This window comes from Cydia splendana, chromosome 11, assembly GCF_910591565.1.
Source record: "Cydia splendana chromosome 11, ilCydSple1.2, whole genome shotgun sequence".
Taxonomy (NCBI): Eukaryota; Metazoa; Arthropoda; class Insecta; order Lepidoptera; family Tortricidae; genus Cydia; species Cydia splendana.
In genome coordinates, this window is record NC_085970.1 from 15,585,024 (window position 1) to 15,604,926 (window position 19,903).

The following is a 19,903-nucleotide window of genomic DNA, read 5'->3' on the forward strand; positions in this document are numbered from 1 at the left end:
GCACTGAACCTTGTTCTCTTCATTTTATTTATTTATTTATTTATTTATTCATTGACCAATGACCATGGTATAAAAATCACTACACCTTGAAACGGATACTCTCTCACGTCAAAATTTCAAAATAAAGCGTTTTTTATTGCGACTAGGAAATATCCTAGAATGCCAGTTTGTAATATTTTTTGCAAATTTTTAGTTGTAATACAAATAAAATAACGATACGTTTTTGATATATTCGGTTTCGACCTATTATTATTTTGCTTTTGTAATAAATCCATATTTTTTTACTTATTCTGAGATACAACTTGAATACAACGTAACTTAGTTTTAAAGACAATTTTGCTTAGAACGGAGCGTTCTGTTAGCAATAACGCATTGACGCAAGTTACGCCATTTAGCATTTTGCTTTAACAAATTTAAAAATGCAATCTTATCACAACGGTTTATGGTTCGGTTTTGAATACTTATACGCGATAAATTTATTATAAAACTTTTGCGTATATCTCATTCTTGTCAATCTTGGCTGATTTGTCAAATTTTTGTCAACACGTAGTCCGATTTCACTAAAATCTCAGTGTAAAGTTAAAATTACATCAAAAAGTGCATAAACTTAACCATGCCGTCGAGTGATAGTGATGATTTTGAGAGTGCGGACGAGGGTCATGGTAGCGTGGAGAAGAAAGAGAGGAAGAAACGACTCTCGTCATCGAACTACAGTGATAATACTGTAGAATCTGATCAGGAACCGAAGAAACCAGCTGCCACGCTTGGGAAAAAGCATGTAGAAACTAAAGAAGTGAGTAAGCTTGTTTCCAGAATCCGCCAAAACAGGACTAAGATACTTATAATTATAATATGTCAATACAGTACTACGTATGTGTAATTACTATGTACAAAGGACTCATGATATTTTCATTCGCAACGTGTATTCATATAAGTCGTATGTATTTCCAAAATAGAGCATTATACATTAGGCTGAAATAGTTGAATAATTCCTCAATTTAAATATGATGTGGAGTTATTCCTCAGGCAATGAATAAGGTTTGTTTTTAATTTAATTTTAAATGAAAACCCTGTCAGACATCATTTTCCAAAAAATATTTTTTTTAGGTAACGAACAATGAAAAGAGCAAAATATTAAGACCTTATCATGATATAAAGATCTCATATGATTTTCAGGAAAAAGAAACCGATGGATGGGGGGATGGCTGGGATGACATAGAACCCGAGCCTGAACCTAAAAATGATCCTAAAACTAGCACTGCACCTTCACCTAAAGTGGATACCAAGACGGATAGTGGCAAATCACAGGACACTGGCTGGGATGATTTTGATGACTGGGGGAATGATGAGACCATTAAAAATGTAAGTATGAAGCATTGTGATGCTTATGACTTATGACTTTCCCCTGTCAAATGGCTGTTTTGTTAGATACCTAGTGAGAATTCTGTATGTAGAACTATTATGTATTCTGTGGTAAGATGAAATTGTGGTGTAATTGTATGATAATCATTGAAATTGTCATCAGACGCATATAGCATCCCAATATTCATATCAACTACTTTAAATATTTTTGATTCTCTGTGATGCGTCTGCCTGAAAGCATGTGCATGATCATGTCTTCCCCTATGTAACCAAACAAACCAACAGAGAGGAGGGGGAAAATGATTTAATATGCCATAGTAAAATCCACAGGCCTAGTTTCCTCTCTGGGTTAGAAGCTCAGATGGCAGTCGCTTTCGTAAAAACTAGTGCCTAAGTCAAATCAATTACTTGTCAAGCAGACCCCAGGCTCCCATGAGCCATGGCAAAATGCCGGGATAACATGAGGAAGAAGAGTAAAATCCACACAATTACTGTTTTCAGGAACCTCAACCACAGCCTCCAAAACCTCAGCAAGCACCAAAAACACAGCCTGAAGCGGACATTGAGGCAGTGACAGATAGCTTGGCAGAATCTGCCAATAAGAGCAGCTGGGGCTGGGGGTGGGGGGTGGATTCTTTGCTGAGCACAGCTACTGCTGGTTTCTCTACCATCACCAATCAGGTTTCTCAGGTACCTCTTTTTTCAAAAACATGATATCTGCGGTCCCGAGCATGCACATCCGTCTCGCTCACGCTTACACTCGAACCTACAAGGTCACAGCGTCCTATATAGAAGTAGATTTATATAGTAGTGTTTCTACTTGAAAAAACACAAATTAAAATCATCATCATCTTCCTATTTATTAGCATATTTTCATATTGAAAAAAAAACACCATCACACATTCCAGGGCATCTCAACAGTCCTCGAAACTGGTATAGGCGCACCAGATCCAGAAGAACTAGCCAGAAAGGCCAGAGAGAGTGAAGCCAGGACAGACGGGCCCGAGGAAAGACCGGAGAAGGCAGAGGATGCCGGCGACGCTTTCCAGCTGGGCAGTCTGCTGTCAGGGGTTACTAAGTTTGTGGAGACAACTGGTATGTTATGTATAAGCTTATGTTATTATTTCAGGAACAACGTTATATTTTAGGACATTTCAAAACTAGATATGAATCAATTCCTCAATATTAAATATAGTAAAAACGGATTAGTCACGTATTTTAAGTCGAAAAACGCTCGACATGTTTCACTCCGTAACGAGGAGTGTCATCAGGAGCTTGTGTTTGACGGTGACAATTCCTCAATGTCTGATTTAGCTGAAATTGCTTGGCAACTTAACTGGTGAAGTGGTGACGCTCTGAATTTGGATCTCGTTAAACTAGTTTTGTTAAGTATTCTAAGAGTAGAGTGTAAGCTGTATTATAAATTGAAACTATGATAAAAACTTTTAATTGCTATTTTACAATTACAAGAAAGTATCAATGTACAAATCTGCCTTAATAAATATGCCTCAAGTCTGCCTTACAGCCTTAAGACATTCTGTACATGTAATAACATTTACATTCCAGGTACAAAAGTAATATCCGGCGGCCTAGACACCCTAGAAACCATAGGCAAAAAGACCATGGAAGTTCTCCAAGATGGTGACCCTGGGCTAGCCAAGAAACGGGCCATGCTTGGCCTGGACCCTGGCGACAAGCCGGTTCTGTCTCAAGTGCTGAGGGAGGCTAAAGCGAGGGCTGATGAGGAGGACAGAGCGAGGGAGCAGAAGAGAGAGGCGAAGGAGGTGCATTATGAGAACCTGTTTGATGACTTTGAAGGTTAGTTTTGAGTCTTTTGAGTCCGAAAGCCTATAGTCTGTATCTAAATAAAAGCTTAGGTATTTAAATAAAAGCAAACAATTAATTTGTACATTTTCGGGTAGTTATAACATTTATTGGTTAACCAACCAAATACAAAACCGCCGTCGCACCAAATACAAAACCGTCGTCGCTAGTGAGGGAAGTAGTGTCACCCAATGTATGGGACATGCAAATTTTGGTATCAGATGAATTCACTTGGCACAGATGTAGTATACGTAAAGCTAAGCCAATCCAGCCCGGTAGCCTTCCGCCACCCCCTGGTGGGTAGGCAGGGGGGCATCCAAAGTTACACGCCGCATATCGGCTTCTATTTACCTACCACCTGGAGTTTGGTATCATTTCCAGTTAAATCAGGCATGAGGAATTCATTTTTGAGACATTTAATGTACAGTTTAATAGAAAAAAATTAAAATATTGACGAACAAATCAAAATCGGTTTGCTATTTTTTTTATTCAACTATTACTGTTATCCGCCGAAACTACAAATGCTAGAAAGTTGAAATTTGCACACCAGGCTACATTTATAATGTGTACAAGAGATAAGAAGCGATTTTGAAAAATTAGTAGTAGTAGTAGTAGTAAAACACTTTGTTGTACAAAAATCAAAACAAAACCACAGACCAACCCCTATAGACCGAGCTTATAGGATAACTTTGAAATGTGGGAGAATTTTAACCAACGGTGAAAATTATTTTAACGGCATTAATTTTAAGTTATTCATGAAAATGAAACAAATCTAATGTATTAAATTAAACTTTATTTATCTATACAAGACAAACTTTTAAAAAACTAATTCACAGTTACACATTAATTACCAAGCTTACGACGTGAAAAGTTTGGAAAACACTGCGACTGCTGACACTGAGCGAGAAGGAAATAACAATTAACACGCGTTCGACAAGGATGACGGTCAGGGCATGAAGTTATCTAGATCCGAATTGTCAAATGTGCACAGCGCTATCCTGTGTTGCCAGTAGTATAAACAGAATTACCCGAAAGTCTGAAATTTCTTTCGTGAATCGGAAGATATTGCTAACGAGTAATTAAAAATGACGTGTTATTGTAAAATTTAAGCTAAAATACATATAAATGAAAATTATAAAATTATAAAGAAATATTTTAACTTATTAACCATAGGTATAATGTACCCATGTAACATGTTATGTTGAAATAAAGTGGCAATGTTATTGTGACGTAGGCCCGTGTCACTCTGGGAATGGAAGACCATGTTTTATTAGACCATGGGTCAAATATAAGGCTGTTCGCGCGCCGCTCCGATCAGTTGCGCCCAAGGTTACGACCTGTTAGCAGTGTGCACGAGTCTAAGAAAATAAATCGTAAACTATTGAATTCATTGGGAAATCATGGGATATTGTAGCGTAAAATGGTGTGGCAAGTCATCTAAGACTTCTACTTACAAAACAGATGGAATAACATCCCACAGGAAAGCGAAATTCATTATTTCATTGAATAATGTTTCTTGTCCGCGGGGTTCATTTTATACTGGTCGGTAAGCAGAGGCGAAGTATGTCCGTCCCTTTTCGTCAACTTGAAAATGCAATGCGCTATCCCTTTCGACTAGTGATGAGACGATGATGGTTTTTCAGTTGCGAAAACTTCGTGCTTCGTCATACCGTATTGTACCATTTTAGACATAATATATAGGTAACATGTTGTGTAAGTTTTTTTAGAATCCTCTAGGCCAGCGGAGCAGTTAGGCCGCATGTCACGAGATGGACCTGATGATGAACTTCAAAGAAGTGCGAGGGAACTCGGTGTTGGTTTGTGATAGAAATATGTTGTATGGGTTATTTAGAATCCTCTAGGTGAGCAGTTAGGTCTCATGTCACGAGATGGACCTGATGATGAACTTCAAAGAAGTGCGAGGGAACTCGGTGTTGGTTTGTGATAGACATATGTTGTATGGGTTATTTAGAATCCTCTAGGTGAGCAGTTAGGTCTCATGTCACGAGATGGACCTGATGATGAACTTCAAAGAAGTGCGAGGGAAGTCGGTGTTGGTTTGTGATAGACATATGTTGTATGGGTTATTTAGAATCCTCTAGGTGAGCAGTTAGGTCTCATGTCACGAGATGGTCCTGATGATGAACTCCAAAGAAGTGCAAGGGAACTCGGTGTTGGTTTGTGATAGACATATGTTGTATGGGTTTTTTAGAATCCTCTAGGTGAGCAGTTAGGTCTCATGTCACGAGATGGACCTGATGATGAACTTCAAAGAAGTGCGAGGGAACTCGGTGTTGGTTTGTGATAGACATATGTTGTATGGGTTTTTTAGAATCCTCTAATAATAAAAAATATTAAATTAATCAATAAGTCTAATTATTAAGTAACTTTACTCTAAGTATACTAAATTGGTAACAATTTTACCACAATAAATTTCGATGTCACTGGTAGCAGTACCCACTACCTGTAATGAACATGTCCCATCCCTACATTTACACGTGTCAGCGCGCCATGTTTAAAACGACCAATCGCAACGCCGTGAGCACCCCTCCCGCACCTCACAGTTTGGTGATTTGCGTCGGGAACAAAATGGCCAATATTAGGTTTCTAGAGGCGGTGTTCTGTGAAACAAAACAAAACAGGAAAAATAACATTCGTCATTAGTACAAAGGCGAACTTATCCCTTCAAGGGATCTCTTCCAGTTAACCTTTGAGCAATAAAATTCAACCCCTAAGGGGGTTAAAAAGGGGATGAAAGTTTGTATAGGGTTCATGTTTTATTTTAAGCTAGGAATTTCAAACTACGCCCGAGATTCTAAATTAGATATATTCTAAATTATTATAGAATCTTTCGCTTGCATTGCACGGGACTCAAAACCGCACGAGATGTAAATAGCTTTGATCTCATGTAGTACACAAAACTTTTCACATCAGCAGTGAGAACATATTAGACAACCTGAAAAATTAAATCCTTCTTTGTCACTTACCTATTCACTCATGGTTTCTTAAGATTTACGAACAATTAAGTTTAGGTATTAATTACCAGTCTTAATCAAACACAAAAACAAAACGTAATAAATTTCAGTAAAATAATATAGAAGTAACGAACATCAACTGACACTTCAATTGCCAATATTTTTGTTCAAAAAAAACTTTGTAAGATACGGTCCGAATTGCGGATACTTACTTACTATGTACAATAAAATACGTAAAATATAGTGTTATTATCAGTTTTTATCAAATCTTAAACTTTATTTTTATTCATTAATTATTAAGAATTCATTCTCGGACGTTGTTTGGAACGATGCGTTCTGACGTTTTTCGGGGGTCTATTATAAATCGTCGATGTACTGTTGAAAGTACCTAATTTGAACTTTTTTGTCTCTTTCTTTTTGCTAACGATGTGAAAAGGACAGAGATAATAGAATCCAAGTATTTCGAACTTGTATTAGACCCCGCATGTTGAAATGACATTTTAATATAAAGGTCGCTTGAATTTCATTTTGTCTTACTCAGTGAGCAAAATCGCATTTTTCTCGCTGTTTTCAAGTAGCAAAGTATCCTTGTTCGAGCTGCTGAGGTAAAAACAATCTTGACGTGTCTTTTTATTAAAAAAACTTTTGAAAAATAAGTCACGGCAAATATGTAACAATTATGAATCACATACGATTATTTACATTGTTTTGCTTTCATAAGTAATAGTTACTGATTTTTAAAAAGCGTTTTTCAAATAAAAGACACGTCAAGTACGCGTAGTCTTTTTCTAATGCTAAAAAAAACGAACTTAGCCAGAGATATAATTGAACAGAGGCATTTTATGTTTATGAATGTTAAATGTGAGTTTATTCTGTTTTTCCAGGTCTAGTTCACCTCGAAGCCCTGGAGATGCTATCCCGGCAAGTCAGCATGAGGATAGACGAGCGAATACGCAGCGCAGACCCCGACAAGAGACAAGACATTAAGGAGACACTACAGCAGGTCGCTGGTAAGCTATTAAGGCCCACTTGCACCATCCCACTAACCCGGGGTTATGCGGTTAAACCGTTAACTCAGTGTCAAATTGTACTGGTAACCATGGTTAGACCAGGTTTAACCGGTTATCCCCGGGTTAGTGGGATGGTGCAAGTGGCGCTAAGACTTTATTTTTACTCACTCATTTAATGTTGATTACTGTAAATACTATCCTATGTCCTTCCTTCTTCCTCGCGCAGCATTTTGCCACGGCTCATGGGAGCCTGGGGCCCGCTTGCCAACTAATCCCAAGAATTGATGTAGGCACTAGTTTTTACTATGGCCACTGCCACTGCCATCTGACCTTCCAACCCAGAGCGGAAACCAGGCCTTATTGGGATTAGTCCGGTTTCCTCACGATGTTTTCCTTCACCAAAAAGCAACTGGTAAACAGTGTTGGCCGAAAGTTAATGCAAATTGAAAATGCTGGCCATTAACCATTATAAATTGAATCGTAAACTGTAATCGTCCGTTACGGTTTAAGGTTCAATTTATAATGGTTAATGGCCAACATTTTCAATTCGCATTAACTTTCGGGCAACACTGCTGGTAAATGGGTCATTCTAAGTTAAGAGGTAATTGCTTATATGAAAAAGTGGCACAACATAAATGTTAAAATTTTGATCTAATTATACAATATTTTTATTGAAACAACTCTTTTATGTATATGTGTAAGCTAATCAGTAATTTTTTAAATTATTTACCATTTTAGAAGGCACCAGGGGAGAGACCGTACTTTTTCTATGTAATAAAGAGAGAAGGGTCTCTCCCCTGATATCTTTAAAAACATAAACAGAATCGAAATTTTGACCAGCCGTCTTACAAATTCGAGCAAATTAAAGTGTAATGATTCATTTAAACAAGAATTCATACCTTCACTGTACATTTTGGAAAATTATGCCAGGGGAAAGACGCCAGGGGAGTGACTTTTTCATGTCAAATCAGATATAATTGTGGAAATATTTATTGTAAATAATTAAAATAAAGTATTTATATAATCTATGCATAAACTATAGTAAATATACAAATACAATTAAGTATTTATATCAATAATTTTGAAATAAAAGTGACCAGGGGAGATACCACTTTCATAAAACAACATTGTCAATTAAAGAGGTCAATGATCAAAATGACTGACAATTGGAACCAAAAGATGACTGTCGCAGAGTTGGTTGTTAGTGTTGAATCAAATGCATTGCTATTGGGAGTAAAATGGCAATAATTAAAATTATAAACCCAATATTTTTACATTTACATAATGGCCAGGGTAGGAGACATAGAATTTGGGGGACAAAATTTAACATACATGTTTTTTATGAAAAAGAAAATTTTAAAGGATTTTATTAATAACATTACAATCAATATTTGTTTTAATTTATGAAGTATACTAAATTTAACGGATTTATGGGAATTACGCCCTCTCGCGCATGAGAGGAGGCCTGTACCCAGCAGTGGGACGTATATAGGCTGAATTATTATTTATTATTCTCTTTATTTATTTTTCGTCTTAAGTTAGGTTTGTTATAATATGAATATAAAAGTAAAATATAAAAGCACTTACAAAACAATAAAAAATACATATAAACACATTATAAAAAAACCTAACCTAGGGTGCCGCCGGCAGCGGGGCTTGGCCCAAGCTGCCGGTGGTCAGGGCCGCAGAGTGAGGAACCGACGTACTATACGCGCCGTGTCCAAAATTACCGCCTTCTGCATCTGACCCTTGATCCAACCACCCAGCGAGAGTCTCTCTAGGTGTTGGTCGAGACTCTTTGCTATGAGACCGTTCGCTGACACGACTATCGGAACAATGATCGTCGAGTCAACATCCCACATGGCGGTAATCTCATGAGCTAAGTCTAGGTACTTGCTGGACTTGTCCTTCTCGGCCTTCACGAGATTCTCATCATGGGGGATGGTGACGTCGGCGAGCACGGCCCGGCGCTGCGATCGGTCTATCAGCACGATGTCAGGCTTTTTGGCAACAATAGTCCTGTCTGTGATGATAGATCGATCCCAATAGAGCGTGGCATGACCATTCTCGAGAACAGGCGCAGGTAAGTACTTGTAGTACGGTACTTCGCGGTCCACAAGGCCATATAGAAGAGCAAGTTGCTGGTGAATAATTCTTATTTATTATTATTATTATGGGAATTACATCTGGATAAAATTACTGATTAATTGAAAAACCTGCAAAGGGACAGGCCAGGGGAAGGACATTTTGCATGTTTGAGGTGCAATTGTGACAAAACTGAATTCAATAATAAATTGAAATTGACTGTCTATAGAGGAAATGCAATATTTTAATTACCATTATTAGGAAATTACCATAATTTATTTAAATTCTTTAAGAAAAGTATGGATATGTATCATGGACACCGTTAATACCTCTTAACTTAGAATGACCCAAATATCAAATTATATTTCGTACATAAGTACATTTACCTATTCTTATTGTCATAGATAGAGTATTAATCTACAAAACTTCAGTATTTATGTAAAGGCTATTTTTATTTAATTTTTTATTATTCTCATTGTCTCTTCAGAACTTTGTGAAATGCCCGAAGAAGAGGAGGAAGACGAAGATACTGACGAAGGTGCTTCGAAGGCGGACGCGTTCCATGAGAGGCTCCTAACGGCTACGAGGGACATAGGCTTGAAACTACAGTTCCAGCCCTTGGTGAAGTAAGTACTGTTGTATGGAGTATTGCGAACCTCTTATACGAAGAAGAAGAAGAAGATACTGACGAAGGTGCTTCGAAGGCGAACGCGTTCCATGAGAGGCTCCTAACGGCTTCGAGGGACATAGGCTTGAAACTACAGTTCCAGCCCTTGGTGAAGTAAGTACTGTTGTATGGAGTATTGCGAACCTCTTATATGAAGAAGAAGAAGAAGATACTGACGAAGGTGCTTCGAAGGCGGACGCGTTCCATAAGAGGCTCCTAACGGCTACGAGGGACATAGGCTTGAAACTGCAGTTCCAGCCCTTGGTGAAGTAAGTACTGTTGTATGGAGTATTGCGTACCTCTTATATGAAGAAGAGGAAGATGGAGATACTGACGAAGGTGCTTCGAAGGCGGACGCGTTCCATGAGAGGCTCCTAACGGCTACGAGGGACATAGGCTTGAAACTACAGTTCCAGCCCTTGGTGAAGTAAGTACTGTTGTATGGAGTATTGCGAACCTCTTATACGAAGAAGAAGAAGAAGATACTGACGAAGGTGCTTCGAAGGCGGACGCGTTCCATAAGAGGCTCCTAACGGCTACGAGGGACATAGGCTTGAAACTGCAGTTCCAGCCCTTGGTGAAGTAAGTACTGTTGTATGGAGTATTGCGAACCTCTTATATGAAGAAGAGGAAGATGGAGATACTGACGAAGGTGCTTCGAAGGCGGACGCGTTCCATGAGAGGCTCCTAACGGCTACGAGGGACATAGGCTTGAAACTACAGTTCCAGCCCTTGGTGAAGTATGTACTGTTATATGAAGTATTGCGAACCTCTTATATGAAGAAGAGGAAGATGAAGATACTGACGAAGGTGCTTCGAAGGCGGACGCGTTCCATGAGAGGCTCCAAACGGCTACGAGGGACATAGGCTTGAAACTACAGTTCCAGCCCTTGGTCAAGTAAGTACTGTTGTATGGAGTACTGCGAACCTCTTATATGAAGAAGAGGAAGATGGAGATACTGACGAAGGTGCTTCGAAGGCGGACGTGTTCCATGAGAGACAATTGTGTCGCTTAACTTCAAACTCGGGTAAATCCATTTGACCCTCTCAGCAAATATCTACCCTATTACCTTTTCTTAATACCATAATCGCATAATCTGACAGATGGATTTACCAAAGTTCGAAGTTAAGCGACTCAATTAGAGTTAAACAAACATTATAATTAGAGTTCATCTTGTAAATGTAAATCGAAAAATATTGGCAACTTTCAATTTTATCACTACCCCTCCCGCTTGTTATAGTTAAACATAGAGTCTGAAACTCGCCATATGGTGTATACTTTTACTTCCAGACAATACACGGAAGTGCTCGACTGGCTGTCATCGGAGGAAGCTACAACAGAGAAGGCGGTGTACAAGCGCTGCGTGAGCGGGCTAGCTGCCGCCACCGCCGCCGCCGTCGAGGTACCTCACTTTGAGATTCCTTTGTGTTAGGGCGGTTTCAGACTAGCGCACTGGCGTATTTGCCCTAAGACAGGCGTGGCTCACTCCGCGATTTCGTCGCTTTGCAACAGGTAGCTACAAGTACATCCGTTCCACACCAATTTTGGTGGATAGCCATAAGCCGCGCGTGGCGCTATCGCCACCTAGCGGCCATATCTGTCCTGATCGTAACAGACGCGTTTTGTTAGAGAGTGAGTCTTCTGTGCCTAGTACTATTATTTATTCTGTGCCTAAGGGGCGGCAGTCTATAGATGGGTGCTGAGAAAGGGGCGGCTAGTAGTTACTTCAGGGCCCGGGGTCTAGGGCGGTCAACACTGCAAATCCGTCACTGCACTAGCGTATTTTTTCTGCGCGTATACGGTCGTTTCAGCATTTCGCGCTTACACGCGTGCTACATTTGCTGTAGCGAACACTTTTTAGGTAAAAACGGGACCCTATTACTAAGACTCCGCTGTCCGTCTGTCTGTCACCAGGCTATAACTCATGAACCGTGATAGCTAGACAGTTGAAATTTTCACAGATGATGTGTTTCTGTTGCCGCTATAAGCACATATACTAAAACCAAAATAAAATAAATATTTAATTGGGGCTCCCATACAACAAACGTGTATTTTTTGCCGTTTTTCGCGTAATGATACGGAACCCTTCGTGCGTGAGTCCGACTCGCACTTGGCCGGTTTTTTTATATCACCATTATTGAACAATAAACTATTTCATTACAGGTGTATCACAAGGCGGCTGAGATGCTACTGGTCAAGATCAGGAGGTCAACCGCAGACGAAGCAGATGCATTAACGCAGTAAAGGACATTTTGTTTTATTCACTTTACTACGTTGCCTTTCAGTGCAGTAGTGCTCTATATATACTCTGATACGGTTTATTTAAAATAAAAACTTACTTTCAGAATGACAGTGGTTCTAACCAAGCATATAAGTGAACTGGCAACACTCTTCACCGAGAAGCTGAACTCCTTGGACGCTGAGAACAAAGAACAAATCAATACGTACATCACTAATATATTTTTAGAGGTAAAGTCATTACTTAATTTCCTTATTATGCCTTAAATAAATACATAATTAGTAAAGTCATTGTCGAGGGGTGTGCGGTAAAACCCGATAAGTCGTGCAAATGGGTTTTTGAAATTATAAATATATGTGACGTGCTTAGAGTTCTTATTTAAGTGACAAAATATCTCGTCTTATCGGGTTTGACTGCCCATCCCTCGTTGTATCCTCGGTAACGCGTATGTGTATGTATGTGAGTTCGAGTTTTACTATTGGGTCGAATATATTATTATTGCGATCGTTGTTTGTTTTTATTATTATTATTACCAGTAAAGTTTAAAAAAAAACCATCTATTAATATTGATCTATCATTATTAATCCATAGTAAAATAAGAAGTCGCGGACATGAATATTATCCGTTCCTGGTGTTCGTTCAAAACCTCATAACAAATTAGAAAGTAAGTCTGCGTACTGCGTATGGGTGCTATTCCACCTGTCCAATGTGTATGTATTTGTATCTCACATTTTGCTTAGTGAGAGAGTGAGACGCAATGCACATTGGACCAAGATATTGCACAGGTGTAATATCAATCTATTTCCCGTAAATATTTAGAAAAACACGTTAAGTACATGTAGTTGTTTATTGTTTCAGGCTGGCAACAGTTCGACCTACATCCAAAATGCATTCCAGTTAGCGCTGCCAATACTGCAAATAGGTGCTGTCTAGAAAAATCTAGTTCATGCAAATACTCAGGCTACTATGACATATGCCGTCGTAATGTTTCCAAAATTTCGGAAATCTCTTGGAAATTTTTGTGTGGGAATCCAACTTTTCAATTTCCAAAATGAAAGTTTCCTTTATTTCATGTGATATTTTTCTAAAATTTCCGAGAACTTTCAACTTTTTGGAGACACCGCCATTAGCACATCTGTAGATCCGACTAGTACTATACTATGTATCTTTAGGTAGTTAAATAAAAGTAAACAAATAATTTGTAAATTTTCGGGTAGTATAAACATTTATTGGTTAACCAACCAAATACAAAACTGATCTGTCACTCAACGACCTGACTTTACCCACATTATTTGATCATGTAATGTTTTCATCTACCTTTCGTCAAAAGTAATTCACATAACTAGCCAGTCCGATAGTCCGATCCCCTGTGGCGTAGTTTGACTTTTTGTCACACTTAGGCCGCAGTGCACTCTCCGCTTCAGGCAAAGACATATGTAACTTCGTATAAGATCTTAGAGGATATAACCAACGGAGACGCCATGTCTATATTTTCGGTACAAAATAGTCTGCCGTTTATTGCGGGGGAGGGGCACATCAAATGTATACGTAACGTAAACATAGCCATGTCAGATAAACGTCAGTCCATACATGTCGTTGACCATTGGCCGCCTATTTTCGACAGAGGGGAACGCCTGTTAATGACCACTCCGTTGGTTATATTCTCTAAGTATAAGATGAATAAAGTCAAGGAAAAAGTGTGCCTCGGAAATCAAGAAAAAGTCATGCTCGGCTAGATGGCGTGACGAAACCGTTTCATATAATTTTAACACATAGATATCAGTGAATGAACACGGGTCGAAATAAAATAAAATAAAATAATTTATTCATATATATATTTTTTTTTGATAATTTTGTACGTTTTCATTTTGAGTTTTAGTCGTGTGTCGATAGTAAATTTACTGTGACTACAAAATTTACAATGACAGGACCCCTAAATACTATCTATTCTTTTTGGTAATAATATATTGTTGGATATTTACGACAAGTCATGGCATTTATAGTAAATTTTATTAATCACTGTAGTCTGTATTAGATTTTGTTTAATTCATTAATATGTGGGTAGGTGAGTACGTTTGTTAAATTTAACAAAATTTCAATAAAGAGTTGATGATATTCAATTTTTGATAGATACTTAAAAACTTCGTTGGCCTACTTTTATATTTATACTAATTGCGAACTTGTCATGTTTTTGACTTTTGGGCTGCCTACACACACGGAGCGCACACGCCTCTTGTAATGTATGCTATTCTATGTCAACTGTCACACATGCGTTTGGAATTCCATGTAACCTGTCACATTATGTTTTTTACGGAGCAGTCCTGCCTAAGGGTAACATTCCATTTCTGACCGCAGCTGCACTACTAGCACGCGAACGCGTCGGTGTTATTGTCAATTTCCATAGTAAAATGAATGGTAGTGCTGCTGTCGTTGGAAATGGACTGTCACCTTAACGCGGTTATCACACTGATGTGGATCCACGCGACGGTACGAGCGAGACAGCGCTTTGCACATAATATATATAGCGATGTCCCGCTCGCACACCGGAGCGACGTATTGGATTTCAATATGGAGGACGCCATACAATAGGTCCAAACCATAGACTTATAATATATAGAGACGGTGTCTCAGCGAGCTGTCACAGTTGCCACTTTTGTTTAGTGTACGATTAACAATGAGGCCCACCTTGCTGTAGCCATGTCGATAAAGTCATATCGATAAACTATCGACATTTCTTGCAATTTTAATTTTACTTCAAAGGTTTAACGGTACCTAAAATGAACAAAAACGCTTTTATTATTTATTGTGGTTATCAGATCATAATTTTATAGTCACGCCCAAAGAATATAATACTCACTAGGAGAAGAACGATAACTCCATACAAAAAAATGTCCCTTTCAAAAGTTCGTTTATACTACTAGCGCTCTGGTAGGATACCATTGTAATTAGAATTGACAACCCGTTTAGCCTAGCGGGTATTGGCAGTAATACCCGCCTGTTCAGGAAGCTAATGGTCCTGGGTTCGAATCCCGGAGAGGGAATTTCTTTTTGTATTTTTTCTTTTTTGTTGGGGTCAGGTTTTTAAGAGCCCATCAACGTGCACACTAGCGCCACTGCTAAATAATCGTGATTATTTAAATTTAGTGACAGGTATTTCAAAAAGGGGGCCGCTACTGACTGTATTGTGTATTTAAGTACCTTTTGAATACACCAAACTAGTTTTTATGTTGCTGGATTCGTCGATCTATGAGCTCGAAACAAAAACGGCCGTTTTAACTTTGGACGCGTAGATTTACGAATCCAGTAACATAAAAAGTAGTTTGATGTATTCAAAAGATACTTAAATACACAATACAGTCCGTAGCGGCCCCCTTTTTTAAATACCTGACATTAAATTTAAATAATCACGATTATTTAGCAGCGGCGCTAATGTGCACGTTGATGGGCTCTTAAATTAGCATATCACAAATAAATAAAAAAATACGTTAAAAGGTAATGATTAGGTACTATATTTAGAAATTCGTCAAATATACATAAAAAAGTATATAAACAAAAAAGTATATTAAGATATAAATATTTTCATTCCTATTAGGATTACTGTATATATGTTAGGAGCAATACATATGAATACATACATTGATATGGCAAATGGTTACAAGTTATTACATCTATCCGGTTATCGGACATTTTCTGCTTCACAGCTCCGCGCAGCGTTCTTGGTCACCGGGGTACTAGTCTGGATATGCGGCAGATACGTGCCCTTTGAGCTTTTTCCAAGAAATCATATGACGGCCCTGGATTATAGTGTTATCTCACGCTCAAGCCATCTGCTGATTCCCTCTCTAAAACAAAACAGTCACAAATTAAACAATATAATCTAACTGCCTAATTACTAACGTCGCTAATTGCTACCGGGTCTAAATTTACCAGCTTTAACAATGTGAGGTTTTACATCTATGATGAATTTTGATTAAAATTTCGGACGCGATATAGCGTCCGCGGGACTTACGGGGATAATTAGATTAAATTATTATATTTGAATTTGGCAATTAGTACGCTCATTTTTATTTAAAGATTAATATATGTATTTCTTTAAACTCTCGCGTTTTGTACACATATTTAATTACACAAACGGGTCTACCGCGATATAATTTCATTGTTTTTACCTTTAATTCCGACGTTTCAGCTGAGTTGCACCAGCTGTGGTCACGGAAAGACTGACGTCCCAACAAATGTCAACGGAGATATTAATAAAACACCACTAAACTACCCGAAATTAGTTTATAAAAATGTTCGGGGTAGACAAAGAAATTGTAGCTACCCGTTAAAGTTTAATGCCATGTAAACAAATCCGCAATAGCTGAGCACTTGCTGACAACAGGAACGAATCACTGGATTGAGCTACATAAACCCAAAGTCCTCTCCAACGAGCGACACTATTATCCGCGGATCGTGAGAGAGGCGATTGAAATTAAAAAACACCCTAAAAATTTCAATCGTGAGGACGGGTACAAATTATCGTCTACTTGGGGACCAGTGATTCAAATGTTGAAACCAGCGGATATATCTTCGGACCAGTGTACGGATACTGTGAGTGTTGCGTGTCGTGCCGTGGACAATAAACATTAAACTTTAACGGGTAGCTACAATTTCTTTGTCTACCCCGAACATTTTTATAAACTAATTTCGGGTAGTTTAGTGGTGTTTTATTAATATCTCCGTTGACATTTGTTGGGACGTCAGTCTTTCCGTGACCACAGCTGGTGCAACTCAGCTGAAACGTCGGAATTAAAGGTAAAAACAATGAAATTATATCGCGGTAGACCCGTTTGTGTAATTAAATATATGTATTTCTTACCTTGAAATTATCGCTGTTTCTGGTTTACTACAGCGGTTTAAATTTAACTAAGTCTGTGCGAAGACGTATTTAGATATGTTGCTCGTACATATGAATAGTTTTTATTTTAAAATGAATAGGTAAATAAATATATTTCAAGTGAATAAATCGTTTTATATGAAAACTGATATTTTTGCGTTAAATGACAGCATTGACATTACAGACTTTTGTCTTGCCTATGTTCTTACCGGCCAGACCCAAATCAAGGCCTAACAAAGAGGCCTATTGACAAAGATTTTTTTTAATTTTATCATGGAGGGTAGAGGCACGTCTACCCTTCATAGATTTTATGAACATAGACAAAGACAAACTGAAATAGATAATAATTTACATATGACTTCGACTACTTCATAAAATACAAATCAAAATATATTTGATAAAATAATTGGATTTGTTCCTAGAAATCGTATACACAAAGCCAGTTCTAGCAATGTTGCTGTAGTAAAATATTTTTATGGTAATTACTGGCAATCTTCCTCTAGGAACGGAGCACACATGTACAATTATGAAGGGTCACGTCATTCCAAGGAAGTCAATAGGCCTTGGTCACGCCCCAGCAGGGAACCAAGGGAAAGTTCAGATATTTAATTAAAATACATAAATACCTCCTAAAAATAGGTGTTCCGCAATAAATGAATTATATTATTAAATTATAATATATTCATTATCCATTAGCATTTCAATTATGTTTATGTTTAACGAAGATATTGAAGCTTCAATTAATCGCTATTTCATTCCGCTGTGCAGGGTTTATCGATATATAACATGATTAAAATCGACTTTTCACATCCCTAAAAGAGCACACATATACGCTTTTACGCACACATACACAGCCTGGGCGCATCTCAAAAGGCAACACTTGATTTGAAGTCCATCTTGTCAATAGTATGGTTGTCCTTTTTTGACAAACGGCGTTTTTAAAAGAGCGAGGAGAGAGAAATGATACTAGTTGCTGCGCCGTGAAAGAGAACAGAAAACGTTGGGCCCTTGGTCCAAACCATACCAGGCGGCGTCACACGGTCGCGTTTTTATCCCTTGTCACCATGCCTGTCACGTTCTAACAAGTATGTAAGTGCGAAAGGGACGCGCATAGTGATAGACGATAAAAATGGAACCGTGCTGCGCCCACAGATGTATGACGCGATAGTACCATAACATATTTGTGTAACGCCATTCGCACTTAATCGTGTTTTTGATTTAGTTTTTTATTCAAGCAGTGACTTTCACGACACAATGATTCTTTATTCGTACCTATTTGGTTCTATATACGTTTTGTACAATATTGTGATTGTAAAATAGGACAATAATAATATATTATAATTTTTACAATATTAAAAGGTAGATAAAATTAATATGTGAATTCAGTTTATTATAAATTTATTTTACCCTATTATGTTATTTGCACATATATTACATGGATATAAAATAACGATTTAAAATCGCAGAATAAAATGACCGCACGAACAGAGTTTATCATACAATACGCTTTAAAAAAATCTTTCAATAAAGGTTCGTTGGGCCAAGAAAAGTACCGAGTGGACACCAAACATAGTGCGGCGTCCCGGCAGACCTTGAAGGAGATGACGGCACGATCTTGACGTCTTTCGGAAAGATTGGCCTAATATTGCCATAGAACAAGACGCGTGGAAGAAAGAGAGGGAGGCCTTTGCCCAGCAGTGGGACACAACAGGCTAACAAATAAATAAAAATAAAGGTGGTTAACCCTTTGACCGTCCAATGACGTCAACTGACCCGCACGGCTACAACCCAATATCAACCTTCGTGCATTCCTACAAGGTTTACTATGACACGATAGGCGTGGCGTTCTAAGGATTAACCCTTGGGACGCCTAGTGCCATATCCGTACCAGTCCTGTCAACTGCCGGAGGGTCTTCAATTTTTGTACCCGTCAACTGCCTAGTCCCAGATCTGTACAAAGTGTCTCAACTGCCTTGTGCCTTATCAGTCACCAAATTTATTGTATTATATTTTTACAATTTTGAGATCTTAAACACTTACAAATAGAGTTTTATATCATTTGCACAATAGCACTTTTTTTTTATCGCGGCAGTTGACGGGTGCACGTACGCGAGTCTATCCGGCATTTGAGGGGGATGGGACGGATCCGGCACTAGGCATCTGACGGGTACAAGTACGTTTGTCGGTTCGGCGTTCCAGGGGTTAAACAAGTGAATTTTTAGGGTAGGTAATATATAAATATCACAAGGACAACAAAAAATCTCGGTGTTACGACCCATGCAACAAATAATTTATCCAATAGTCAACCGCTTAACCATTTGACACAGTCTATAAAACAATACAATTCACGGCGCTTAGATCTTGATGCCAAGCGTGATAGAATAAAAGCCAGACCACCTGCGGCAATGCCCTATAACTATGTTAACGGTGTGCTCACATGCCCGCAATGTTCGCGAACTTTTAACAAGATCGGCTACATCAGCCACTTGCGAGCACACCAGCGACAGCAACGGAGTTGACAGCAGCACAGAATAAATAATAGTACTAGGTACAGAAGACTCACTCTCTAACAAGACGCGTCTGTTATGATCAGCACAGATATGGCCGCTAGGTGGCGACAGCGCCACGCGCGACTTATGGCTTTCCCCAAAATTGGGGCGGGACGGATGTACTTTTAGCTACCTGTAGCAAAGCGACGAAATCGCGGAGTGAGCCACGCCTGACAGCAGTCGCCGTGGCCGAAGTTGGCCGTGGAGTTATTATTATACAGTCATTCGACGAAGCCGTCTAGACAGGGCAATCGTGCGGGGTGCGAGGGATGGGTCGCGCGCACCCGAGCTGCATACATCGCCATTGTTAGTAGC

The 19,903-nt window shown here is 38.7% G+C and overlaps 1 protein-coding gene across 1 annotated transcript; it reads left to right on the forward strand.

Annotated features, from left to right (window-relative positions):
• The first annotated feature begins 529 nt into the window (after window positions 1–529).
• LOC134794961 (protein FAM114A2) lies at window positions 530–13,144 on the forward strand. Its single transcript, XM_063766834.1, has 11 exons — window positions 530–793; window positions 1,177–1,362; window positions 1,864–2,052; window positions 2,271–2,457; window positions 2,929–3,180; window positions 7,046–7,171; window positions 9,744–9,882; window positions 11,215–11,326; window positions 12,088–12,164; window positions 12,270–12,393; window positions 13,022–13,144. Exons 1-11 carry the CDS (start codon window positions 614–616, stop codon window positions 13,094–13,096), a joined length of 1,647 nt encoding a protein of 548 aa, XP_063622904.1. The 5' UTR covers window positions 530–613; the 3' UTR covers window positions 13,097–13,144.
• The last annotated feature ends 6,759 nt before the right edge of the window (window positions 13,145–19,903 follow it).

Bases quoted from the DNA above. Each gene is read 5' to 3' on its own strand.
- LOC134794961 (XM_063766834.1), top strand. From the start codon at position 614: ATGCCGTCGAGTGATAGTGATGATTTTGAGAGTGCGGACGAGGGTCAT. The intron at 2,053-2,270 runs GTACCTCTTTTT...CACACATTCCAG, and splicing joins TCACCAATCAGGTTTCTCAG to GGCATCTCAACAGTCCTCGA. The intron at 3,181-7,045 runs GTTAGTTTTGAG...CTGTTTTTCCAG, and splicing joins CCTGTTTGATGACTTTGAAG to GTCTAGTTCACCTCGAAGCC.